At 35.0% G+C, this 18,574-nt stretch overlaps 2 protein-coding genes across 3 annotated transcripts; both read right to left on the reverse strand.

The window, feature by feature from the left end:
* Positions 1-342: 342 nt before the first annotated feature.
* LOC111792920 (beta-galactosidase) lies at positions 343-8,053 on the reverse strand. Of its 2 annotated transcripts, none has more exons than XM_023674547.2 (20): positions 7,914-8,053; positions 7,706-7,808; positions 6,503-6,581; positions 4,642-4,737; positions 4,454-4,566; positions 4,278-4,344; positions 4,113-4,205; positions 3,886-4,029; positions 2,817-2,905; positions 2,627-2,732; positions 2,447-2,534; positions 2,254-2,372; positions 2,025-2,189; positions 1,779-1,951; positions 1,592-1,701; positions 1,408-1,517; positions 1,233-1,343; positions 1,035-1,145; positions 771-976; positions 343-689 (listed from the first exon to the last, which is right to left on the reverse strand). In XM_023674547.2, the coding sequence occupies exons 4-20, from the start codon at positions 4,735-4,737 to the stop codon at positions 578-580; spliced, it is 2,013 nt and encodes a 670-aa protein (XP_023530315.2). In that variant the 5' UTR covers positions 6,503-6,581; positions 7,706-7,808; positions 7,914-8,053; the 3' UTR covers positions 343-577. The 2 variants fall into 2 exon arrangements, with proteins under 2 accessions (XP_023530315.2, XP_023530314.2); XM_023674546.2 differs by having other exon boundaries at positions 4,821-6,581.
* Positions 8,054-8,701: 648 nt separating this feature from the next.
* LOC111792924 (beta-galactosidase) lies at positions 8,702-13,896 on the reverse strand. Its single transcript, XM_023674551.2, has 18 exons — positions 13,558-13,896; positions 13,391-13,486; positions 13,187-13,299; positions 13,059-13,125; positions 12,885-12,977; positions 12,636-12,779; positions 12,000-12,088; positions 11,725-11,830; positions 11,546-11,633; positions 11,351-11,469; positions 11,106-11,270; positions 10,403-10,575; positions 10,206-10,315; positions 10,013-10,122; positions 9,812-9,922; positions 9,613-9,723; positions 9,331-9,536; positions 8,702-9,251 (listed from the first exon to the last, which is right to left on the reverse strand). Exons 1-18 carry the CDS (start codon positions 13,729-13,731, stop codon positions 9,137-9,139), a joined length of 2,190 nt encoding a protein of 729 aa, XP_023530319.2. The 5' UTR covers positions 13,732-13,896; the 3' UTR covers positions 8,702-9,136.
* Between the last annotated feature and the right edge of the window lie 4,678 nt (positions 13,897-18,574).

The raw sequence follows: 18,574 nt of genomic DNA on the forward strand, positions 1-18,574 counted from the left end.
AAAATTAGAATACTTTCGCGAATATTTTTAGAATTGGAATAGTTATTTTGTCTATTTCATCACGATAAACAAGACCATTATATCATAACTTGTTCTTGCCAATAAAAGAAGCGCAGCGCGAAAAAATTCATGAAGGATTATTTGTAAAATAGTTCCATTGAGTCTCATATAGCTTATAGAACAAATACCTATGAAACCCATATGAGAGACGGAGGAAAAAGCGATTATTTTTTTTAAATTGCGTTGATCCGAAGAGGTTGAAGCAGCACATTTTTATGAGTTTATAGAACTCCATAACAAAATATGTTAAATAAACTTCTATGAATGAATCACAAAAACAAATTCAAAGCCATAAGCAATAAATTTATCATTTATTCATTATATTATACATAGTTTAATTTAACAAAAATACATAAAATATTCTATATATTAAACTTACATTGTATTCAAACATAACAAATGGATCAAATAAATGCATAACGGATTGAATTTTGGATCAAAAGTTTTGAATCCAAGAACAACATTTATTTCTATGAACACAAGCAAGCAAAAAGTTTATGCTTATGGGTGGGTATCATCACACCGTAGTTCTCTTAACCAAAGAAATCCCACCAGGATTTCCACCAAATTCTTCAAAAACTACCAGTAAGTTGCCGCTCGATAGCAACCATTCGCGAGGAACGTGGTACCTGAGATTTTAAAACCTTTATTCATTGCCAATAGGTACACTAAAAGTTAGAAACCAGTGCCCAAGGAGTAACTGTTAATACCATCTTTGAGAGGACTCTCCACAGTTTGTAAGACATTTCTTCTCAGTAAAGATTCCAGGATAAGTGCAGTTGTTACAACCGTTGTGCGCGATATAACCCGAAAAATAACGACCGATGCTTCGACCGTTCACCCATATTTGACCTTTACCCATTGTGCTCAAATCTAAAGCTAGTGGTTCATTGCCTCCCGGGGTAGTGAAAGTGGTCTGCCAATTTAGTACGTTACAGCAAGTTTTTCACCATACAAAAACAAATTTAACTTACCTTGTACCAGGTGAGGGGTTCTTTTTCAACCAACCATTTCCCGTTTGCCCATCTAACTGAATTACTTCCACGAACAGAATGAAGATTCATGAGTTCTCCTCTTAACCCAACCTTCTCAGAAAACATTGTAATCAGATTCTCTAGCTTCTAAAATTAGCACTACTACATTGGTTTGGTAATGGTAATGTGGCAATGTACCTTGTATGACCATTTATATCCCGACATGTCTCTCGTGCCCTCTTGCAGACCCTTCAACGTCACCGGGCCTAAAACGCCAACATTCCAAGTGTCGAAATACAGGCCAACATTCTGACATTGAGCGTTGAGTTAATTCAGAATCAATAATAAAGATATTAGAAATGAAGAAACTAACCGGAAGACCAATAGAAACACTGAGTATGGCAAGCTTGTTATCCCCTGCCTTTAGTTCAACGTATTTACTGAATGTCAATTTGGGATTCTCCAAACTCCCATATACAGTTCCTAAATTCAGAAAATAATGACTTAGCTAATGATTGGAAGATTATTAAATTATGAACATGTGTATCAAAATGTACCGAATAGCTGGCCATTTATGAAAACATGCAAAGCATGGCCTGCTGAAAAGATGGTGAGAAGAGGCCACTCTCCGCCCTTCAGGAATCCTTCACTTGGATCAATTTTTATACTGAGAAAGATAAACAATTGAGTTTGTTTTCAACAGTTCTCGACAAAATGTTCAACAAAATGGGTATTTGTTCTTACTCTGTCATGTACCACAGATAATCTGTTGTATCCCAGGTGAGATGAACTTGCTCCACTAACCCATTCATGGTTATTGTATCCTGAGCATAAGGAGTAACAATTTCTTCTTTGTATGATTGCCACCCAAATGAAGTAACTGGCGTCATCTGAATATTCGAACTTCGAACCCCAACCTGTAAACATCCATCGCATCAATATATTATCATCAAGAATCACATAAGTTAAATGATTTTGAATATTTCTTACCTCTGCAGTGTTGAACGCTACAGATTTGCAGTCAGGAAGGATGCTGATGGACCATGGTGGTAGGTGGTATTGGGTGTTCCAAAAGCTGACCATTGCAGAAGATGATGTGTCATAATTTCCTAGGAAGGCAGCACATGACCCAGAACTTGACTTAAAGACACGAGCCTGAAAATAATCATATTAGACACCGTTTCAAACAATTATAGCTTGATATTATTTCATCAGCTACCTCTTGATTTTTCCCTAGCCAAGTAACGGTAGGATCTACTGATACTAAAGCGGGTTCACACATCTTGATAGCTTTGTGCAACTCTTTTAAATGACTCCATTTTGGTTCCCTTACTAGGCCTGCCACATCCAAGAAAGATTCATCAGAATAATCAAAACATCTGATAACCTATTCCAGAAGTTCTCAAGCATACCAAATTCATCAATCGGAGCATCAAAGTCATAGGAAGTGGCAATGAAAGGCCCACCAGATGTTCGCGCAAAGTTAGTTCCTCCATGATACTGACATGAGAGAACACTGAAAGAGTAAAAAAAAATGATATAATTTGCATTAATTGGCCAATCTGTACAGAACACTCTTGGTAGCTTATTACCATATAATAGTTGAACATAGAACCGCCATTCTGTACGAATTTTGCAACAGAAAAGGCTAAGTCCTCGACTGGCCTGTAAGGTATTGGGCCACCAAATTCAGCGTACCTTGAATATTAAACAAATGACAAGAATGTCAATTCCATTCCAGGAGACCTTGATCTTCTAATCCACAAAGGATAAGTTACGTACCAACCGCTCCAGACTTCTGTCCATATTTTGGGCTTATAATCCCGGTTTGGTTTGAAATTTTCGCAGTAAAACCCATTGCAGGTGTCAATCTGAAGCAGAACTAGAAGAATTATCCTCACAAGATTCATAAATTTACTAATTTATATAATAAGTCCGGACAATCAAACCTATGTCTGATTCGATAGAAGCCCAAAGGTCGAGAGATATGTAAAAAAACAGGTCCGTAAGCTTATTCCTATTTCGGTCTGGCCAGGTATGGAATGAACTTATGACTCAATCAGATAGGTTCGTAAGCCTATTCCTATTCCGGTCTGACCCGGTATGGAATGAACTTATGACTCAATCAGATAGGTTCGTAAGCCTATTCCTATTCCGGTCTGGCCCGATATGGAATGAACTTATGACTCAATCAGATAGGTCCGTAAGTCTATTCCACCTATTCCAGTCCCGGTATGGAATGAACTTATGACTCAATCAGATAGGTTCGTAAGCCTATTCCTATTCCGGTCTGGCCCGATATGGAATGAACTTATGACTCAATCAGATAGGTTCGTAAGCCTATTCCTATTCCGGTCTGGCCCGATATGGAATGAACTTATGACTCAATCAGATAGGTTCGTAAGCCTATTCCTATTCCGGTCTGGCCCGATATGGAATGAACTTACGACTCAAGCCCGATATGGAATGAACTTACGACTCAAGCCCGATATGGAATGAACTTACGACTCAAGCCCGATATGGAATGAACTTACGACTCAAGCCCGATATGGAATGAACTTACGACTCAAGCCCGATATGGAATGAACTTACGACTCAAGCCCGATATGGAATGAACTTACGACTCAAGCCCGATATGGAATGAACTTACGACTCAAGACCAATATGGAATGAACTTACGACTCAAGACCAATATGGAATGAACTTACGACTCAAGCCCGATATGGAATCAACTTATGACTCAAGCAAGCCCGGTATGGAATGAACTTATGACTCAAGCCCAGTATGGAATGAACTTATGACTCAATCATATAGGTCCGTAGGCCATAAAAGAGGGATTAGAATGGCTTACCACAGGGTCAGGGGCATCCTCTTGCTTGCACATAACCCATGGCACTCCAGTGCCAAGGCCTACTGCCATTTGAGCAGCCCATTTGGTGTAAGATTTACCGGGGGCACCTATTTCCCATTCCGTTGGACCATATTCATTCTCAATCTGTCACATAAAACATTAAACAAACAAATAAACAATCTTTAAAATTGCAAGCAATGATTCTTGTTCATATGTTTGAAATTTACCTGAGACATAATAATAGGTCCTCCCTGGGAGTGATACAGCTTCTCAAACTTCATTATATCCACAATCTTCGTAACAAATTTTTGCATAGCCTCCTATATTAAAGAAAAATGGACCATAAAATTATTTATGTCCATGATTTTATGGACATTTCAGAATTTTCTAACCTTGAAGGGTTCATTGTCTGTCCTAAAGGAAATGCCAGGAACAAACTTTAGCCAAACAGGAAATCCACTGAATTGTTGAAGAGGAAAAGAAAAAAAAAAAAACAAATCAGAACAGAGCGTAAGAGACACATGAAAACAAATTCTATTAAGATTCTGGTAATATCATTTTATGTTACCCAAGGTTCCATTCTGCACAGACATATGGACCAATACGGAGATGAACATATAAGCCTGCTTGGTGAACCAGCTTTATAAATTTCACCAAATCGTATCTATCCTCAAAATGATACTGTAAATTTGCAAAACAAAATATCAAAAAACCAATATAATCTAAACCCAAAAAACAAAAACTTTCCCATTCTACCTTGTTAGGAGAAGGTTCATGGCCATTCCAGAATACATATGTCTCTATAACATCCAACCCTCCATCTTTGGCCTTCTGTATGAGGCCCGGCCACATCTGCAAGCATCACAAACACCCAGAAATAGTTTTAGAAAGAGAATTAGAAAGCACCAATAATTCCTGCTGGTGGTATTCAAAACCTGGGGTGTGCTTCTTGGGTAATGAATAGAGCCAGAAATCAAAATTCTTCTCTGGCCATTAATGATCACGGCTTTGCGATCATAAGTCACCGAGTCCGTTGCAAAACAAACCCATGAAAACAAACACAAAAACAACAGCACAATCTTTGACATTCTGAAGAGATATCAATGTTTTGACCGAGGAACGGTTTTGACCGAGGAACGGTTTTGACCGAGGAACGGTTGTGACCGAGGAACGGTGAGCTCCACTGCAAGGGTGAGGTGCTATTTAAGCATTTGAAAACATGAGAAACGTAGGGATGGTAAGCTGTCGCTGTCTTTTTTTAGAAAACTGCCTCAGCAATGGGCTATTGTCCTAATATTTCAAACCAATCTTTTTGGCTTTTTTTAGAACTAACGCCATGAATTTAATTCGTTTAAAATTTTATGATCATCATCATTTCACTTCACATGGATACAAACAGGTAACAATTGTTTTTTGGATAAGAATAAAGGTACGAGTTGTTTTTATAACAATGAGCACGTTTAAGTAATGTCTAATATGAACGTACCTGGACTTTACAATTTTAGTATGATTCATACTGATATAATAAATTTTCATTTGAAATCTAAAAGGTCTAATTTTATATTTTTAAAAAACGATCAATTTGTGCTTTGAAATATTTAGAAAGGTAATTTTTCGTTCAGTCTAGCATTGTTTCTACTACACTTTCTTTCTATGACTCTTTTGTGTAAGATTGTAATAAAGGCTTGTTTGTGTAAGATAGAGTATTTAAGCTTGTAACTCAAAAAATACTGCAAGTAATTTTAAAATATAAGCTTATTTAGTATTTTCTTTTTAAAGAAAAAAAAAAAAAAAGAAACAATTTCAATGAAGTGTGAAATTTATAAAAAGAAAAGGGGGGAGAGAGAAAGCCCCAAACCTGATGACTTACATTAAACATCTCCGATTGGTGAAAAGTGACGCTATTTACTAATGACTTTCTCATTTTATAATCCATCTCTTCCCTAATTTTTTAAAATTTTAAAATTATTTGCAAAAGATGAAAAATACACCAAATATAATTGTCAATAGACAAGTTAATTTTTCATCGATAAGTTCTCAGTTTTTGGTAATTTTATGAACGTTGTGCTTTGCAATTGTAACACTTGAGAACGAAAAATTTAAAACTTGATTTTTTCTTTTAAAGTCGAACTTACATGATTTCATTCAGAGTTTTAGAGACCGAATTTCAAGCTGAAATAGAAGAGAAAAATGTTTAGAAAAATCTCAAGAGTGAAATTTTGAGAAAATTGATCAAAGTCAACCCTTAAAGTAAATCTGTCATATTACCCTCAATTCCTAATTAGGGGTCTTTCATATTTTGTTTTATAATTGTATTGTGGTTGTTCATGGATTTAATTTTAGTGTTGTTGACTTATTTTTCTTATTTCAAATTTTATCAGATTTTCCAAAGACAGACAAGTTAAACTTAAGAAACTAGAAACTAATAAAAAATCATTACTAAAAAAATCAGACAATTTGGAAATTTTGAATAATGCATAAAAATATTTCCTAATGTGGATTTGGAGTAATAAAGGCAATGTAAGAAAGAGTAATAAAGGTCGTTTGGTATAGTAAGTTTGGTGGGTGAAAAAATGTGCATAAAACTGATAAGAGAAATGTACAGAAAGATGCATACCAAGAAGACAAAGGCGACTGCACCTCCAGTAAGTTCCTTGGCCAGAATACGGATTTTTCTAGAAGATGTAGCTTCATGGCTGCAAATAATATTCAATATGGTTAGAGTGACCCCAAACATAGGCTCCAAGAGAAGATGATAGTTAGGATTTAATCTATTGGAATAATAGGAACACAACATCCGTCACGTCTTAGGTTGAGAAAGTAGGGAGTTGGACTTCATTATAAAAGGGAGGTCTCGGTTTTCTAAGTTACAACAATTACTTCCTTTCCTCCAACTTGAGTAGTTCCTTTCAACTGATCTGTTTTCGTTAGATAAACACGACTCTCCACAATGGTATGATATTGTCTACTTTGAGCATAAGCTCTCATGGTTTTGTTTTGGGCTTCCCCAAAATGTCTCATACCAATGGACATAGTATTCCTTGATTATAAACCCATGAGAGCTTATGTTCAAAGTAGACAATATCATACCATTGTGGAGATCCGTGATTCCTAACAGCTTCAACTCTTTGGAAGCATTTAAGGTTAGTATGATTACCTTTTTGCTAGTTTAAATTATTTTTATGTAAAATTAGATGAGTCAATTTCCATAGTAGAATTTTAGTATATGATGGTGGGATTTTTGAGGTAGAATTGAATTTCAGAGAGCAACATTAAGCTAGCATCGAGGAGTCGTAGTAGCTTCAGCCTAGGCCAACCAAGTAAGTGACTCTACTATCGGTTTGGTTTGAAGAATTACTTTATGTATGATGACACATGTTCGATAGCCTTGCACGTGTCATACGTGTGATAAGCCTTGATATATGATGTTATGTATATGTTGCTATATGATATGCCAAATGATATTAGGGTGGTATGTTATGATAAGCTATGCAATATTTGAAATAAGGAAAGCTAGGATGGGGTTGCTATGATATGTTTTGAATAGTTGATATTAACCGGAGCATTTACATTTGAAGCCAAAGAGGAGAAAAACCGAGCAGTACTTTGGTTGAAAATGTGAAAGATTATTCAGATTGGAAAAAGGGTTTGACAAAGCTATGTGATGGTTAAGTTAAAGGAAGCATTCCAGATCCTATCATGCCGTGAAAGTAAACAGACTCTAATCTACTTGTATAGGGCAATCCCATCGTTTCACACAGAATAGTTAACATCAAACAGAAGTCATTACACTTCAGGAGACGGTTTCAATAGAACTTACATGAAAATCGAAGCGGCAACGAAGAGGCCATCGGAGCGATCACTGAGAGCGCAATGGTTGAGTACCACGCTTTAGGAACGGGACTCGTAACAGGTTTCGGAGCCTGCAGAAGCATGATCGACGAATTACAAAATGCGAAATGGCAGAAATCATAGAAATCAAAAGGAAAGTGCTGCCGCGCAATTGAATCATAATCAATTTCACTCACCATCAAATGCAGCGAGAGAGGAGACTTGGGACTCTGAAGTTGGTCCGAATTGAAATGACCAATTTTGACCGTGAAGTTGTAATTTTGACTTCTTACCTGCTTTCATTTTATTTTAAATTTTAAGTTTAAAATAACTTTTTTTTTTTTTAAATACTTTTTCTTTGTAATAATTTAAAATTACAAATAACGATTCTCCATTTATGATAATTTTTGAAATCGATAGTTTAATTAATTAATTAATTTATGACTATTTAAGAAATTAGCGGATATTGTCCGCTCCTTTTTTTGACTACCTTCAAGATTTTTAAAACACGTCTACTGCTGAGAGATTTCCACACCCTCAATAAAAAAATTTCGTTTCTTTCTCCGACCGAAGTGGAATCTCACAATCCACCTTTCCTTCGGGGCCCAACGTCCTCACTGGCACACCACCCCCGATATCTGACTCTGATACCATTTGTAACAGCTCGATCTCTCCCTAGCAGGCACATCCTAAAAATCATGAAACTGACGACAATACGTAACGAGCTAAAGCTGACAATATCTAATAGCGGTGGACTTGAACTGTTATATATTTATACCTAAATTCTAATATAGATCAAAGCTCTCACTTAAAGGAAAACCTACGAATTAACTCATAATAATTATATCAAAGCGACTATCATGAGCATAATTCAATTAGATACGACATACTCTCATCAAAGAGATCAAAGGTTCATCGCTTCTTTAGTGAGGTATCAGAAGTTAGACATTCAATAGGGTCACTTTCAATTTATTAATGTAAAAAGTAAAGTATAATGATGATGTACTTTACTTATTATTTGTATCGTATTCAAACATTACAATCTCGACCAATGATCGAATCATTTACATGAGTTCCCAGATAAATAACTCGAGGTCGGAATATGGGATAAAAGTTTTCAACTCAAGAATAGATTTTCTTTCTATGTACATAGCAAACTTCTTCACTATCTACATTTGGCATAAGAATGGTGTTTGGTTTGGTATTCTTCTCCACTTATTCTCTTGCGAATTCAAACACTATGTCGGTGTAGCTATATGGTCCGAGGCGCAAAGCTATCGACCTAAGTTTGGCAATCGGTTTACGCCACTCGGGATGAACTATATGTTGAGACATCTAAGTGTATATAGTAAAACCAGAGAGAAATACGAGGCACGGTTGAGCTTAGCTGCAGGTAGCCTCAATTGAAAGATTCTTGATATTATCGGGAAGTGGATCTCTTAACCAAAGAGATCCCTTGAGGATTGCCACCCCATTCTTCAAAAACCACCAATATGTTCCCACTCGGTTTCAACCAAGAACGAGGAACATGATACCTAAAATTTCAAAAGTTTCAATCGTTAAGAACGTGCAGAAACAATAGGTAAAACGAAACTTATAAATAACTTTTTTTACCATCTCTGTGACGGTTCTCCACAGTTAGAATGACATTTCTTCTCAGTAAAGATTCCTGCATAGCTGCATTTGCCACAGCTACCCCGTGCGGTATATGCGGGCCAATGGCGCCCGATGCTCTGACCGTTAACCCATACCTGTCCTTTACCCATGCTACTCATGTCTAGAGCCAACGGTTCATTGCCTCCCGGGGCATTGAAAGTTGTCTGTAATGTTAAGATCATAAAAGTCTGTCCATAGAGCAGCTGTAGAAATTTAAGGTTAAATTTAAGGTTGTCTCACCTTGTACCATGTGAGGGGCTGTTTTTGAGCCACCAATGAGCCTGTCACCCATTCAACAGAGCTACTTCCACTAACAGAATGAAGATTCATGGCTTCTCCTTTCAAGCCAACCTGCTCAAGAACAGTATAATTAAGATCATCATGTTTTTACCAACATTAGTACTATTGCAGACATGTCTCTTGGTTTAGTGTAATGTACCTTGTACGACCATCTATATCCAGACATGTCTCTTGTCCCCTCATTTAGTCCCTTCAAAGTGACAGGGCCTAAAACACCAGCATTCCAAGTCTCGTAATGCACGCCGACATTCTGACATCGAGCAAACGAAAAACATATGTCGAGTTTACAATCAATGACGATGTAAACGAAACGGGGAAATCAAGAACTTGAAACACTTACCGAGAGACCAACCGCAACACTCAACATGGAAAGCTTGTTAACTCCTGGCCTTAGATTAACGTATTTACTGAATGTTAATTTGGGATGATCCAAACTCCCATAAACAGTTCCTACAGATTATGATATTAGAATCATTTAGTTGATGTTTGGAAGATATTGAAGGAAAAAGAAATGAGTATCTATCTTGATGTACCAGATAGCTGGCCATTTATGAAGACATGCAATGCATGGCCTGCTGAAAAGATGGTGAGGAGAGGCCATTGTCCGCTCTTCAGGAAGCCTTCATTTGGATCGATTCTTATACTGGGAAGGACATTCATGGGGTGAAGAAGAGTAAATCAGTGTTCAATAGAGAGCAAAACTGCGGTAAACGATGAAGCTTTTACTTACTCTGTCATGTACCACAGATAATCTGTTGTGTCCCGGGTGGCACTTATTTGCTCCACTAACCCGGCCATGGTGGTTGTATCATCAGCATAAGCAGAGGCAGTTTCTTCATTGTATGAATGCCATGAAAATGAACTAACCGGCGTCATCTTAATCTGTGTGCTCGGTGCCCCGACCTGTAAAGAATCATCTCATCAAATTTCATCCTTTTAGGCATAAGCTCTCATGGTTTTGCTTTTTGTTTCCCCGTAAGGATTTATAAACTCATGATCAACCCCTTAATTAGCCGATGTGGGACTCCTCTTCCAACAATCCTTCTCTCGAACAAAGTGCACCATAGAACCTCCCTTGATGCCTATAGAGCCCTCGAACAAACAAAGTACACCCTTTGTTTGACACTTTTGACTACGCTTTCGAGGGTCTCAACTTCTTTGTTCGACATTTGAGGATTCTATTGACATAGCTAAGTTGAGAGTATGCCTCTGATACCGTGTTAGGAATCACGACCCTCCACAATGATATCACTTTGAGCGTAAGCTCTCATGACTTCCCCAACAAACATCATACAAACGAATATGTATTCCTTACTTATAAACCCATGATTATTCCCTTAATTAACCAATGTGGGACTCCCCGAACAATCCTCTAACACAAAAAAGATATCCACGCAATGAAACTGAAGGATTTGAAAAGTGTTTTGTCTTACTTTTGCAGTGTTGAAAATGGCAGTTTTGCAGTCAGGAAGGATGCTGACAGACCAAGGTGGTAGGTCATATTGATTATTTCCAAAGCTGACTCTAGCAGAAGAGGATGCATCATAATTGGCTAGAAAAGCAGCGCATGACCCTGATCTTGTCTTGAAGACATGAGCCTTAGATATCATAAAAAGAGTCAAATCAGACCATCTTCTAAACAAAAATGAACCATTCATCAGCCAAATCATGATCCTACCTCTTGGTTGCTACCTAACGATGACACAGTAGGATCTACCGACACTAAAGCAGGCTCACACAACTTGATGGCTTTATGCAGATCCCTTAGATGACCCCATTTCGGTTCCCTTAATAGACCTGCCATATCCAACAAATATTAGCAATCAAAACATCTCAGAATCTACTTCTGAAAGCTACTGTTTCACATGCTTACCATACTCGTCGATCGGAGAGTCGTAGTCGTAGCTAGTGGCAATGAATGGCCCGCCCGCAGTTCGACCGAAGTTGGTTCCTCCATGGTACTGGCAGGAGAGAAGAGTTTGAAAGAGTTAAGGATGTGATATCATTCCATTAATGAACCAATCTTTATGAACAGTCTTGGTAGCTCATTACCATATAATAATTAACTAAAGAACCACCATTCTGTATGAATCTTGCTACAGAGTAGGCTAAGTCTTCAACTGGCCTGTAAGGAACTGGACCTCCAAACTCAGTGTACCTTGAATGTTTCACAAATGAAAAACATGTCAGATATTGTCCCGTATTGCTGTCAGCCTCACGATTCCAAAACGCGTCTGTTAGAGAGAGGTTTCTACACCCTTATAAGGAATGCTTCGTGCCCCTCTCCAACCAATGTGGAGTCTGATTGTTACAAATAAGTTGCTTACCAACCAGTCCAGGCTTCTGTCCACATTTTGGGCTTATATTTCTTGTTCGGCCAGAAATTTTCACAGTAAAATCCATTGCAGGTGTCAATCTGAAACAGAACCAAGTAGATAGAAATGTTACGAATATAAAGAAGAGAGCATGGTTAAGTGTATAAAACATATAGCATCAGCCTAGCAGATATTGTCTGCTTTGGCCCGTTACATATCGCTATCAGCCTCACGGATTTAAAACACATTTACTAGGAGAGGTTTCCGCACCCTTATAAGAAATGTTTCGTTCCTCTCTCCAACCGATGTGGGATCTCACAATCCACCACCTGAGGGTCAACTGCCTGATATCTGGCTCTAATACTATTTGTAACAGCCCAAACCCACCGCTAGTATATATATTGTCCGTTTTAGCCCGTTACGTATTACCATCAACCTCAAGGTTTTAAAACACGTCTACTCGGAAGAGGTTTCTGCACCCATATAAGAAACATTTCGTTCCCTCTCCAGCCGACGTGAAATCTCACAACTCTCTACTGTTCCATCCACAGTCAGTCACACAAACATTCTAGTACATATTCCTTAACATGAGAGCATCTCAGTTAGAGAAAAGAAGCCCGTGACTTAAAAGGGTTCAGAATAGTATACCACAGGGTCAGGCGCATCCTCTTGCTTGCACATCACCCATGGCACTCCAGTGTCAAGACCTACAGCCATTTGAGCAGCCCATTTGGTGTAAGATTTACCAGGAGCACCTATCTCCCACTCCACCGGTCCATACTCATTCTCAATCTATCACCCAAAACATTAAAAACGAATGAAGAACTAAACAAAAACTTCAAAACCCAGCTTTTAATCCAATAAAACCCTCTTGTTTATGTGTTTGTGGGAAGTTACCTGAGACAGAATAATGGGTCCTCCCTGGTTTTGATATAACTTCTCCCCCTTCATCATATTCACAATCTTCTCGGTGAATTTATGCATAGCAGCCTTTATTAAAGACAAGTAAACCCATCACTCATAGAACCATTTGCTTCAACAGAGAGTAAAAGAACAGAGAATTTTTCCTACCTTAAAGGGTCCATTGTCTGTCCTAAAGGCAATCCCAGGAACATACTTTAACCAAACAGGAAATCCACTGAAGCATTAAAACAGTCAGAACAGAGCCACATGAGCACAAATTATTAACAAGATCTTACCCAAAGTTCCATTCTGCACAAACATATGGACCAATCCGGAGATGAACATACAAGCCTGCTCGTTGAACAAGCTTCACAAATCTCACCAAATCGTATCGATCCTCAAAATAATACTGAAAATTTTACACCAACAACACTAAGAATCAATACAATCCAACCCCAGAAAAACCCATATGGCAAAAACAAAATTACTCCCTGTTCTACCTGTCCAGGAGAAGGCTCATGGCCATTCCAGAACACATATGTTTCAATAACATCCAACCCTCCATCTTTGGCCTTCTGTATAAGGTCCGGCCACATCTATAAAGAAGAACAGTGATTAGAGAGAGATAAATAAACAAACCCGTGATTCACATTGGAGCTATTCGAACCTGGGGAGTGCTTCTTGGGTAATGAATAGAGCCAGAGATCAAGATTCTCCTCCGGCCATTGATGATTAAGGCTTTGTGGTCATAAGTTACAGAGGCCATTCCTGATGAACAAACCCACAAAACCAAACCCAGAAACAACACCATAATCTTTGACATTTTGAACATTTTGAACATTTCGAACACCGATTCTTAAGAACATATAAAAGGGTGGGTTTATTTTCTTTTTGTTCTTCTTTTTTTACTCTGATTCTTTGGGGAAGAAAACAGAGAGAAACAGAAAAGTAATGGAAATGTAAGGATTTTCAGGGAATATTGAGGGGGTTAGTACAAGAGCCAACTGCTTTATAAGCATTTGAAGCATAAGGGAAGAACAGGGTGGGGCCATTTTCACCGTCTTTTTTGAGGAAATGCTTCTGCGTCTGCCATTTTCAACTACCTTTAGCCAAAGTGGCATTTTTCAGAAGTAATTCTCTAAGATTAAAACTTTGGATTAAATAAATCATATCATAAGAATTTTATTGATTATGATCATTCCACAAGAATGTTACAGCTAACAGTTGCCGACTGCGCGGTTGAAAATTAACTTATCGACCTTTGATATGATAAATATATTAAATTTATTTTATTTTCTTTTATACTCTCGGTGTTACATATTTCAAACATTACTTAAATCGTACTTTAGTTCGGTATGAAATAAGATTAAATTGAGTTGAAAAACTATCCCACTAAAAATTTAATTTAAAATATAAAATAAAATTTAATATTTTAAATAAAAATAATAATTTAATTTAATTTATAGAAACTAAACTAAAAATTTAAAACACACAACGCGTTTTGGGATAATAGGATAATAGGTGGGGGCCACCACAAAAAAATTGCAGATAAGCCAAGTTGCCGCACCGTCAGCACGACCTACTGACGTGGCTGCTTTGACTGGAAGGTTATCAAGTTCAAATTATAATTTACCGTGACATACACGTGGCAAGTTCTTATTGGGTCCAATTTTCAAATTAGTCTCGCTAACTTCCAACTAATCCACGAGGGTTTAGTATGAACAAATTTAATTTTCCTTTTTACTTTAAAAAAAATGATTAGGTAATTAATTAATTAGCTAACTACACTCCATATTTATACAAATATTAAATCAATTTTAGAAATAGAATTATTTTCAACATGTATTTGACAAAATGTTTATATTTAATTTGAATGTTTTAATTTAATTTAATTATCATTTATTATTATTATATGAATTATCCCTAATATTTTGTTTATACTTACTAAACTACCATACTCTCGAGTGAAAAATGAATCTCGAGATTTAAATAAAAAGGTAAATATTTTAATCGCTGAATTTTTTAAATATTAGTCAATCAAATCAATAGAATTATCGATAAATAATTATATACATTAGATTAAAATAAAATGAAAAATAGTATTGATAATTTTGAAATAATGAGAGGAATAATTATATGTATTAGTGGGAAATTGGAAAGTGTTATAAAAAGAACAATAATTGATATAATGAATTTGGTGATGATTTTTGTGGGTAAGTTCAACAATGGCGGTTGTTAAAGGATTATTTATTTATTTATTTATTTATTTATAACCTTTATTTGGTTGCCTAGGCTGCCGCCCCCTCTAATGCAATATTGCAATATCCACAATTAGAATTTAAAATTAATTTAATGCTTTTTTAATTTTATTTTGAAAAATAAATAAATAAAATTTTAGTCCTAACACAATAGCCATGCCCATACGTAGGTTTATATTTCATAAAATCAGAATATTACATCTCAAATTTGCAATAATTTAAAAATATAAATAAATAAATATATATATATATATATATATATATATATATATATATATATATATATATAATTTTGTTGTTTAAAAATAGCTACTAAGGTCAACATTCCATCTATATTTTAATATAATAATTACATGAGTCTGGTTTATTTTTTCCAGCATTTAATTTGAAAAAATAATAATAATAATTACAAATTTTAAATGATACTTAAACATCCATTTTTTACATTATTACAATCACTATAATACAAATAATATAAGTGAACGTATAAACCAAATTAATTAAAATATTTATTTACAAAATGACATTTTTTGAACGTCACAAAAAAATATATATTATGAAGATGACGACATTTCATCATAGTAATCATTATAACGTAAAAAAATAATTAAAAATAAACATTAATTAACGTCATGCTCCAATTTTGATACATAAGTCAGTTACATTGATTTCTACCCATCAATTTTTTAAAATATATTTTAAATAATTTTATAATTAAACTTTGATGGTTTATAATTATCAATTTTTTTTTTTTTTTTTTGGGAAAAGAGAGAAATGCGTGCTTCAGCAGCCACCTAAGAAAGTGGGCCCCACTTCCTTATCCATATAATAATAAATAATATTATATTTATTTTTACTATTAATTTACCCTTCTACTATATGGGCTGGGCCCATTACCTTTACTTTATTCCCTCAAGCCCAACTCGTGTCCATATCTCAAATCACATTTTTTACTTAAACCAACAAATAAATAAAAATAAAATTTTCCTCTTAATAATAATAATAATAAAATATATATATTTTATGTGAAAATGGATAATGATTATGATATGTCACGATCATTGATTATTAAAACAAACAAACCATTAATTTTGGAAATTATCTTATAACCCAAATAAATAAATAAATAAATATTTATTTATTTATTGTAGAAAGCATATAATAATGAAAAAGTAGACCATGAAAGGACCACAAAGGGCCTTCTAATATTCGATACCACACGCAACTTGTTACCATCTTAACTATCCTTCACCCTTACTCTAAAATATCATCAATTATTAGCATATACTTTTCTCCCTTTATTTTTTGCTTTCAAAAATCATATAATAATTGACCGAGGACGTGTTAGCATGGAAATTAATTAATAATGTGGATCAATATTAGGTACGAGAAATTGAGGTTACAACAAACATTTTTTCTATGTTTATACGCACAGGATTTGTGGACTATTCATTTTTTTCGACGAAATTAATGTCTGAAATATTTTTAAGAACGTTCATCAAAATTTAAATAATAACCGTACGTATAACAGTTAAGCTTATCAACTGCCTACCTTCTCACCTAACTCGAAGAATAAGTTCGGTTCTTTACCCAAACGCTAAAAATGGAGGTGTGATATGGGTTTGGGTATGGTCCAACTCCCTCTCTTAAAAGCTCTTTTAATTTTTTATTTTTAATATTGGGCTCTTCAATTTTGACTAAAATAAAATAAAAAATTAAAAGTTTTTAATTTAATTTTATAAAATAATTACCCACTAATTATTTTATTATGAAAAAGTAAAAAGGGTTTTTTTTTTTTTTTTTCTTTTCCAAAAACAACTTTATTCATATAAATCTTTTGTTAATGAGTTATCTCTTTTAGTAATTTTCAATTATGGAAATGGATAAATATATATTTTTTAATATAAAACGGGGAGAGAATTAAATTAAAGGGGACCCACGTGTCATTGTCTGAGTGGAGCCATATGTCAACGTGCAATTGATTAATAGAGAAGCTGTCATGTGGCTTTCGAAACAACTAAATTTGGGATCGCCTTTCTTTGATATGTAGTAATGGATAAGAAGAAAAACATTTCAGCGTCATTCCTACTCATGCAACCTAAAAAAAAGAGTTGAAAATCCTTACGCCTACTTGATGTGATATTACAATAATACCCTTACTTTTCGGTTATTTATTCAGTGTTCGAGAGTATATTTAGAGACGATCAAAGCGTATATCATTACATATGTGAATCTATTAATATCCGTGTTTTTACTTCCTTTATATATATTTAGTGCAATCTAATCTAGCAGTCAACGTTTCGATCGAGCGTATAACTTATATTCAATGAATGTTCTTTTACGAGTCTATTAAATGAGATATGGATGAAAGCTCGAGCTTAATTTGACTAGGAGTAATGGATGATGATGATGTTTGAAACTTTATACACATATTTTTTTTTTTAAAATGAAAATTTATCGATATGGATATGATTAGTCGATCAATATAGTATGAGATATGTTATGTGTCGCTTTCAATAACTGATTGTTTGAGATAAACACGTTCTTTTTGGTTGTTGTTCGACATAATTAAGGTCGAACAAAATATCCATACAGTAAATATTTATCTATATGAATTCAGTTAGTTGATTAATATGATAGAGATATGTCATTTGTCTCTTTCAACGACTCGTTATGCATCCATGATTTTGTTCCGTTCGTTAGTATTCTATGACATAATCAATATACTACTTAAATCGGTCTCGAAGAAAAATAGAAATTTATAAATTAGTATAAATATTTAAAATATAAATAGCATATAAACAATAAAAAATTAATTCCATATGAGAAAGAGAAATTAATACGTGGAAATATATATATATATATATATATATTTGCTTAAATTAAATTCCTTTATATTACGCATAAAATAAAATTAAAATAAGAAATTATTTTATTTTTTTAATTGCAGTTTCTAAATATCTGATGTTATTATATTAATTTATATAAAATATAGTGAATGAATTACGAAACTTTTTCATTGACGGGCCCATAACCGTCCACGACGACAATTTAAGCCCACAAATTCGTTCTCATTAAAGCCCATTGGGCTTAGATTTTATGGCCCAACTAAGTAGAAGACAAAGCCTATGCCTTAGCTATTGGGCTTGAATGTAAGCCCATCATCCAACATTATTTTATTATAATAATTTATTTATTTAAATACCCGTCCACTTTGAGCATAATGTTTCATGACTTTGCTGAGCTTCTCCAAAAAGCCTCATATCAATGGAGACAGTATTAATTGATTATAAACTAATGATCATTCTCTAAATGAGCCGAGGTGGGACTTTTATCATCCAACAAACACGAACAAATAAAATACGACCATTTTACAAGTTTAGTTCATTTCGATTCAAATGGCGGCACAACGAACACGAGAGATCT

This window comes from Cucurbita pepo, chromosome 4 (genome assembly GCF_057944985.1).
Source record: "Cucurbita pepo subsp. pepo isolate OVF chromosome 4, ASM5794498v1, whole genome shotgun sequence".
Taxonomy (NCBI): domain Eukaryota; kingdom Viridiplantae; phylum Streptophyta; class Magnoliopsida; order Cucurbitales; family Cucurbitaceae; genus Cucurbita; species Cucurbita pepo.

Coding starts and splice junctions, on each gene's coding strand:
- LOC111792920 (XM_023674546.2), bottom strand. CDS start 4,973: ATGTCAAAGATTGTGCTGTTGTTTTTGTGTTTGTTTTCATGGGTTTGT. Junction 4,738..4,820: donor ACCCAAGAAGCACACCCCAG/GTTTTGAATACC, acceptor TGATGCTTGCAG/ATGTGGCCGGGCCTCATACA. Junction 1,952..2,024: donor TAGCGTTCAACACTGCAGAG/GTAAGAAATATT, acceptor GGATGTTTACAG/GTTGGGGTTCGAAGTTCGAA.
- LOC111792924 (XM_023674551.2), bottom strand. CDS start 13,731: ATGTTCAAAATGTTCAAAATGTCAAAGATTATGGTGTTGTTTCTGGGT. Junction 12,089..12,635: donor AGGATGCGCCTGACCCTGTG/GTATACTATTCT, acceptor GTTCTGTTTCAG/ATTGACACCTGCAATGGATT. Junction 10,576..11,105: donor CCATTTTCAACACTGCAAAA/GTAAGACAAAAC, acceptor GATTCTTTACAG/GTCGGGGCACCGAGCACACA.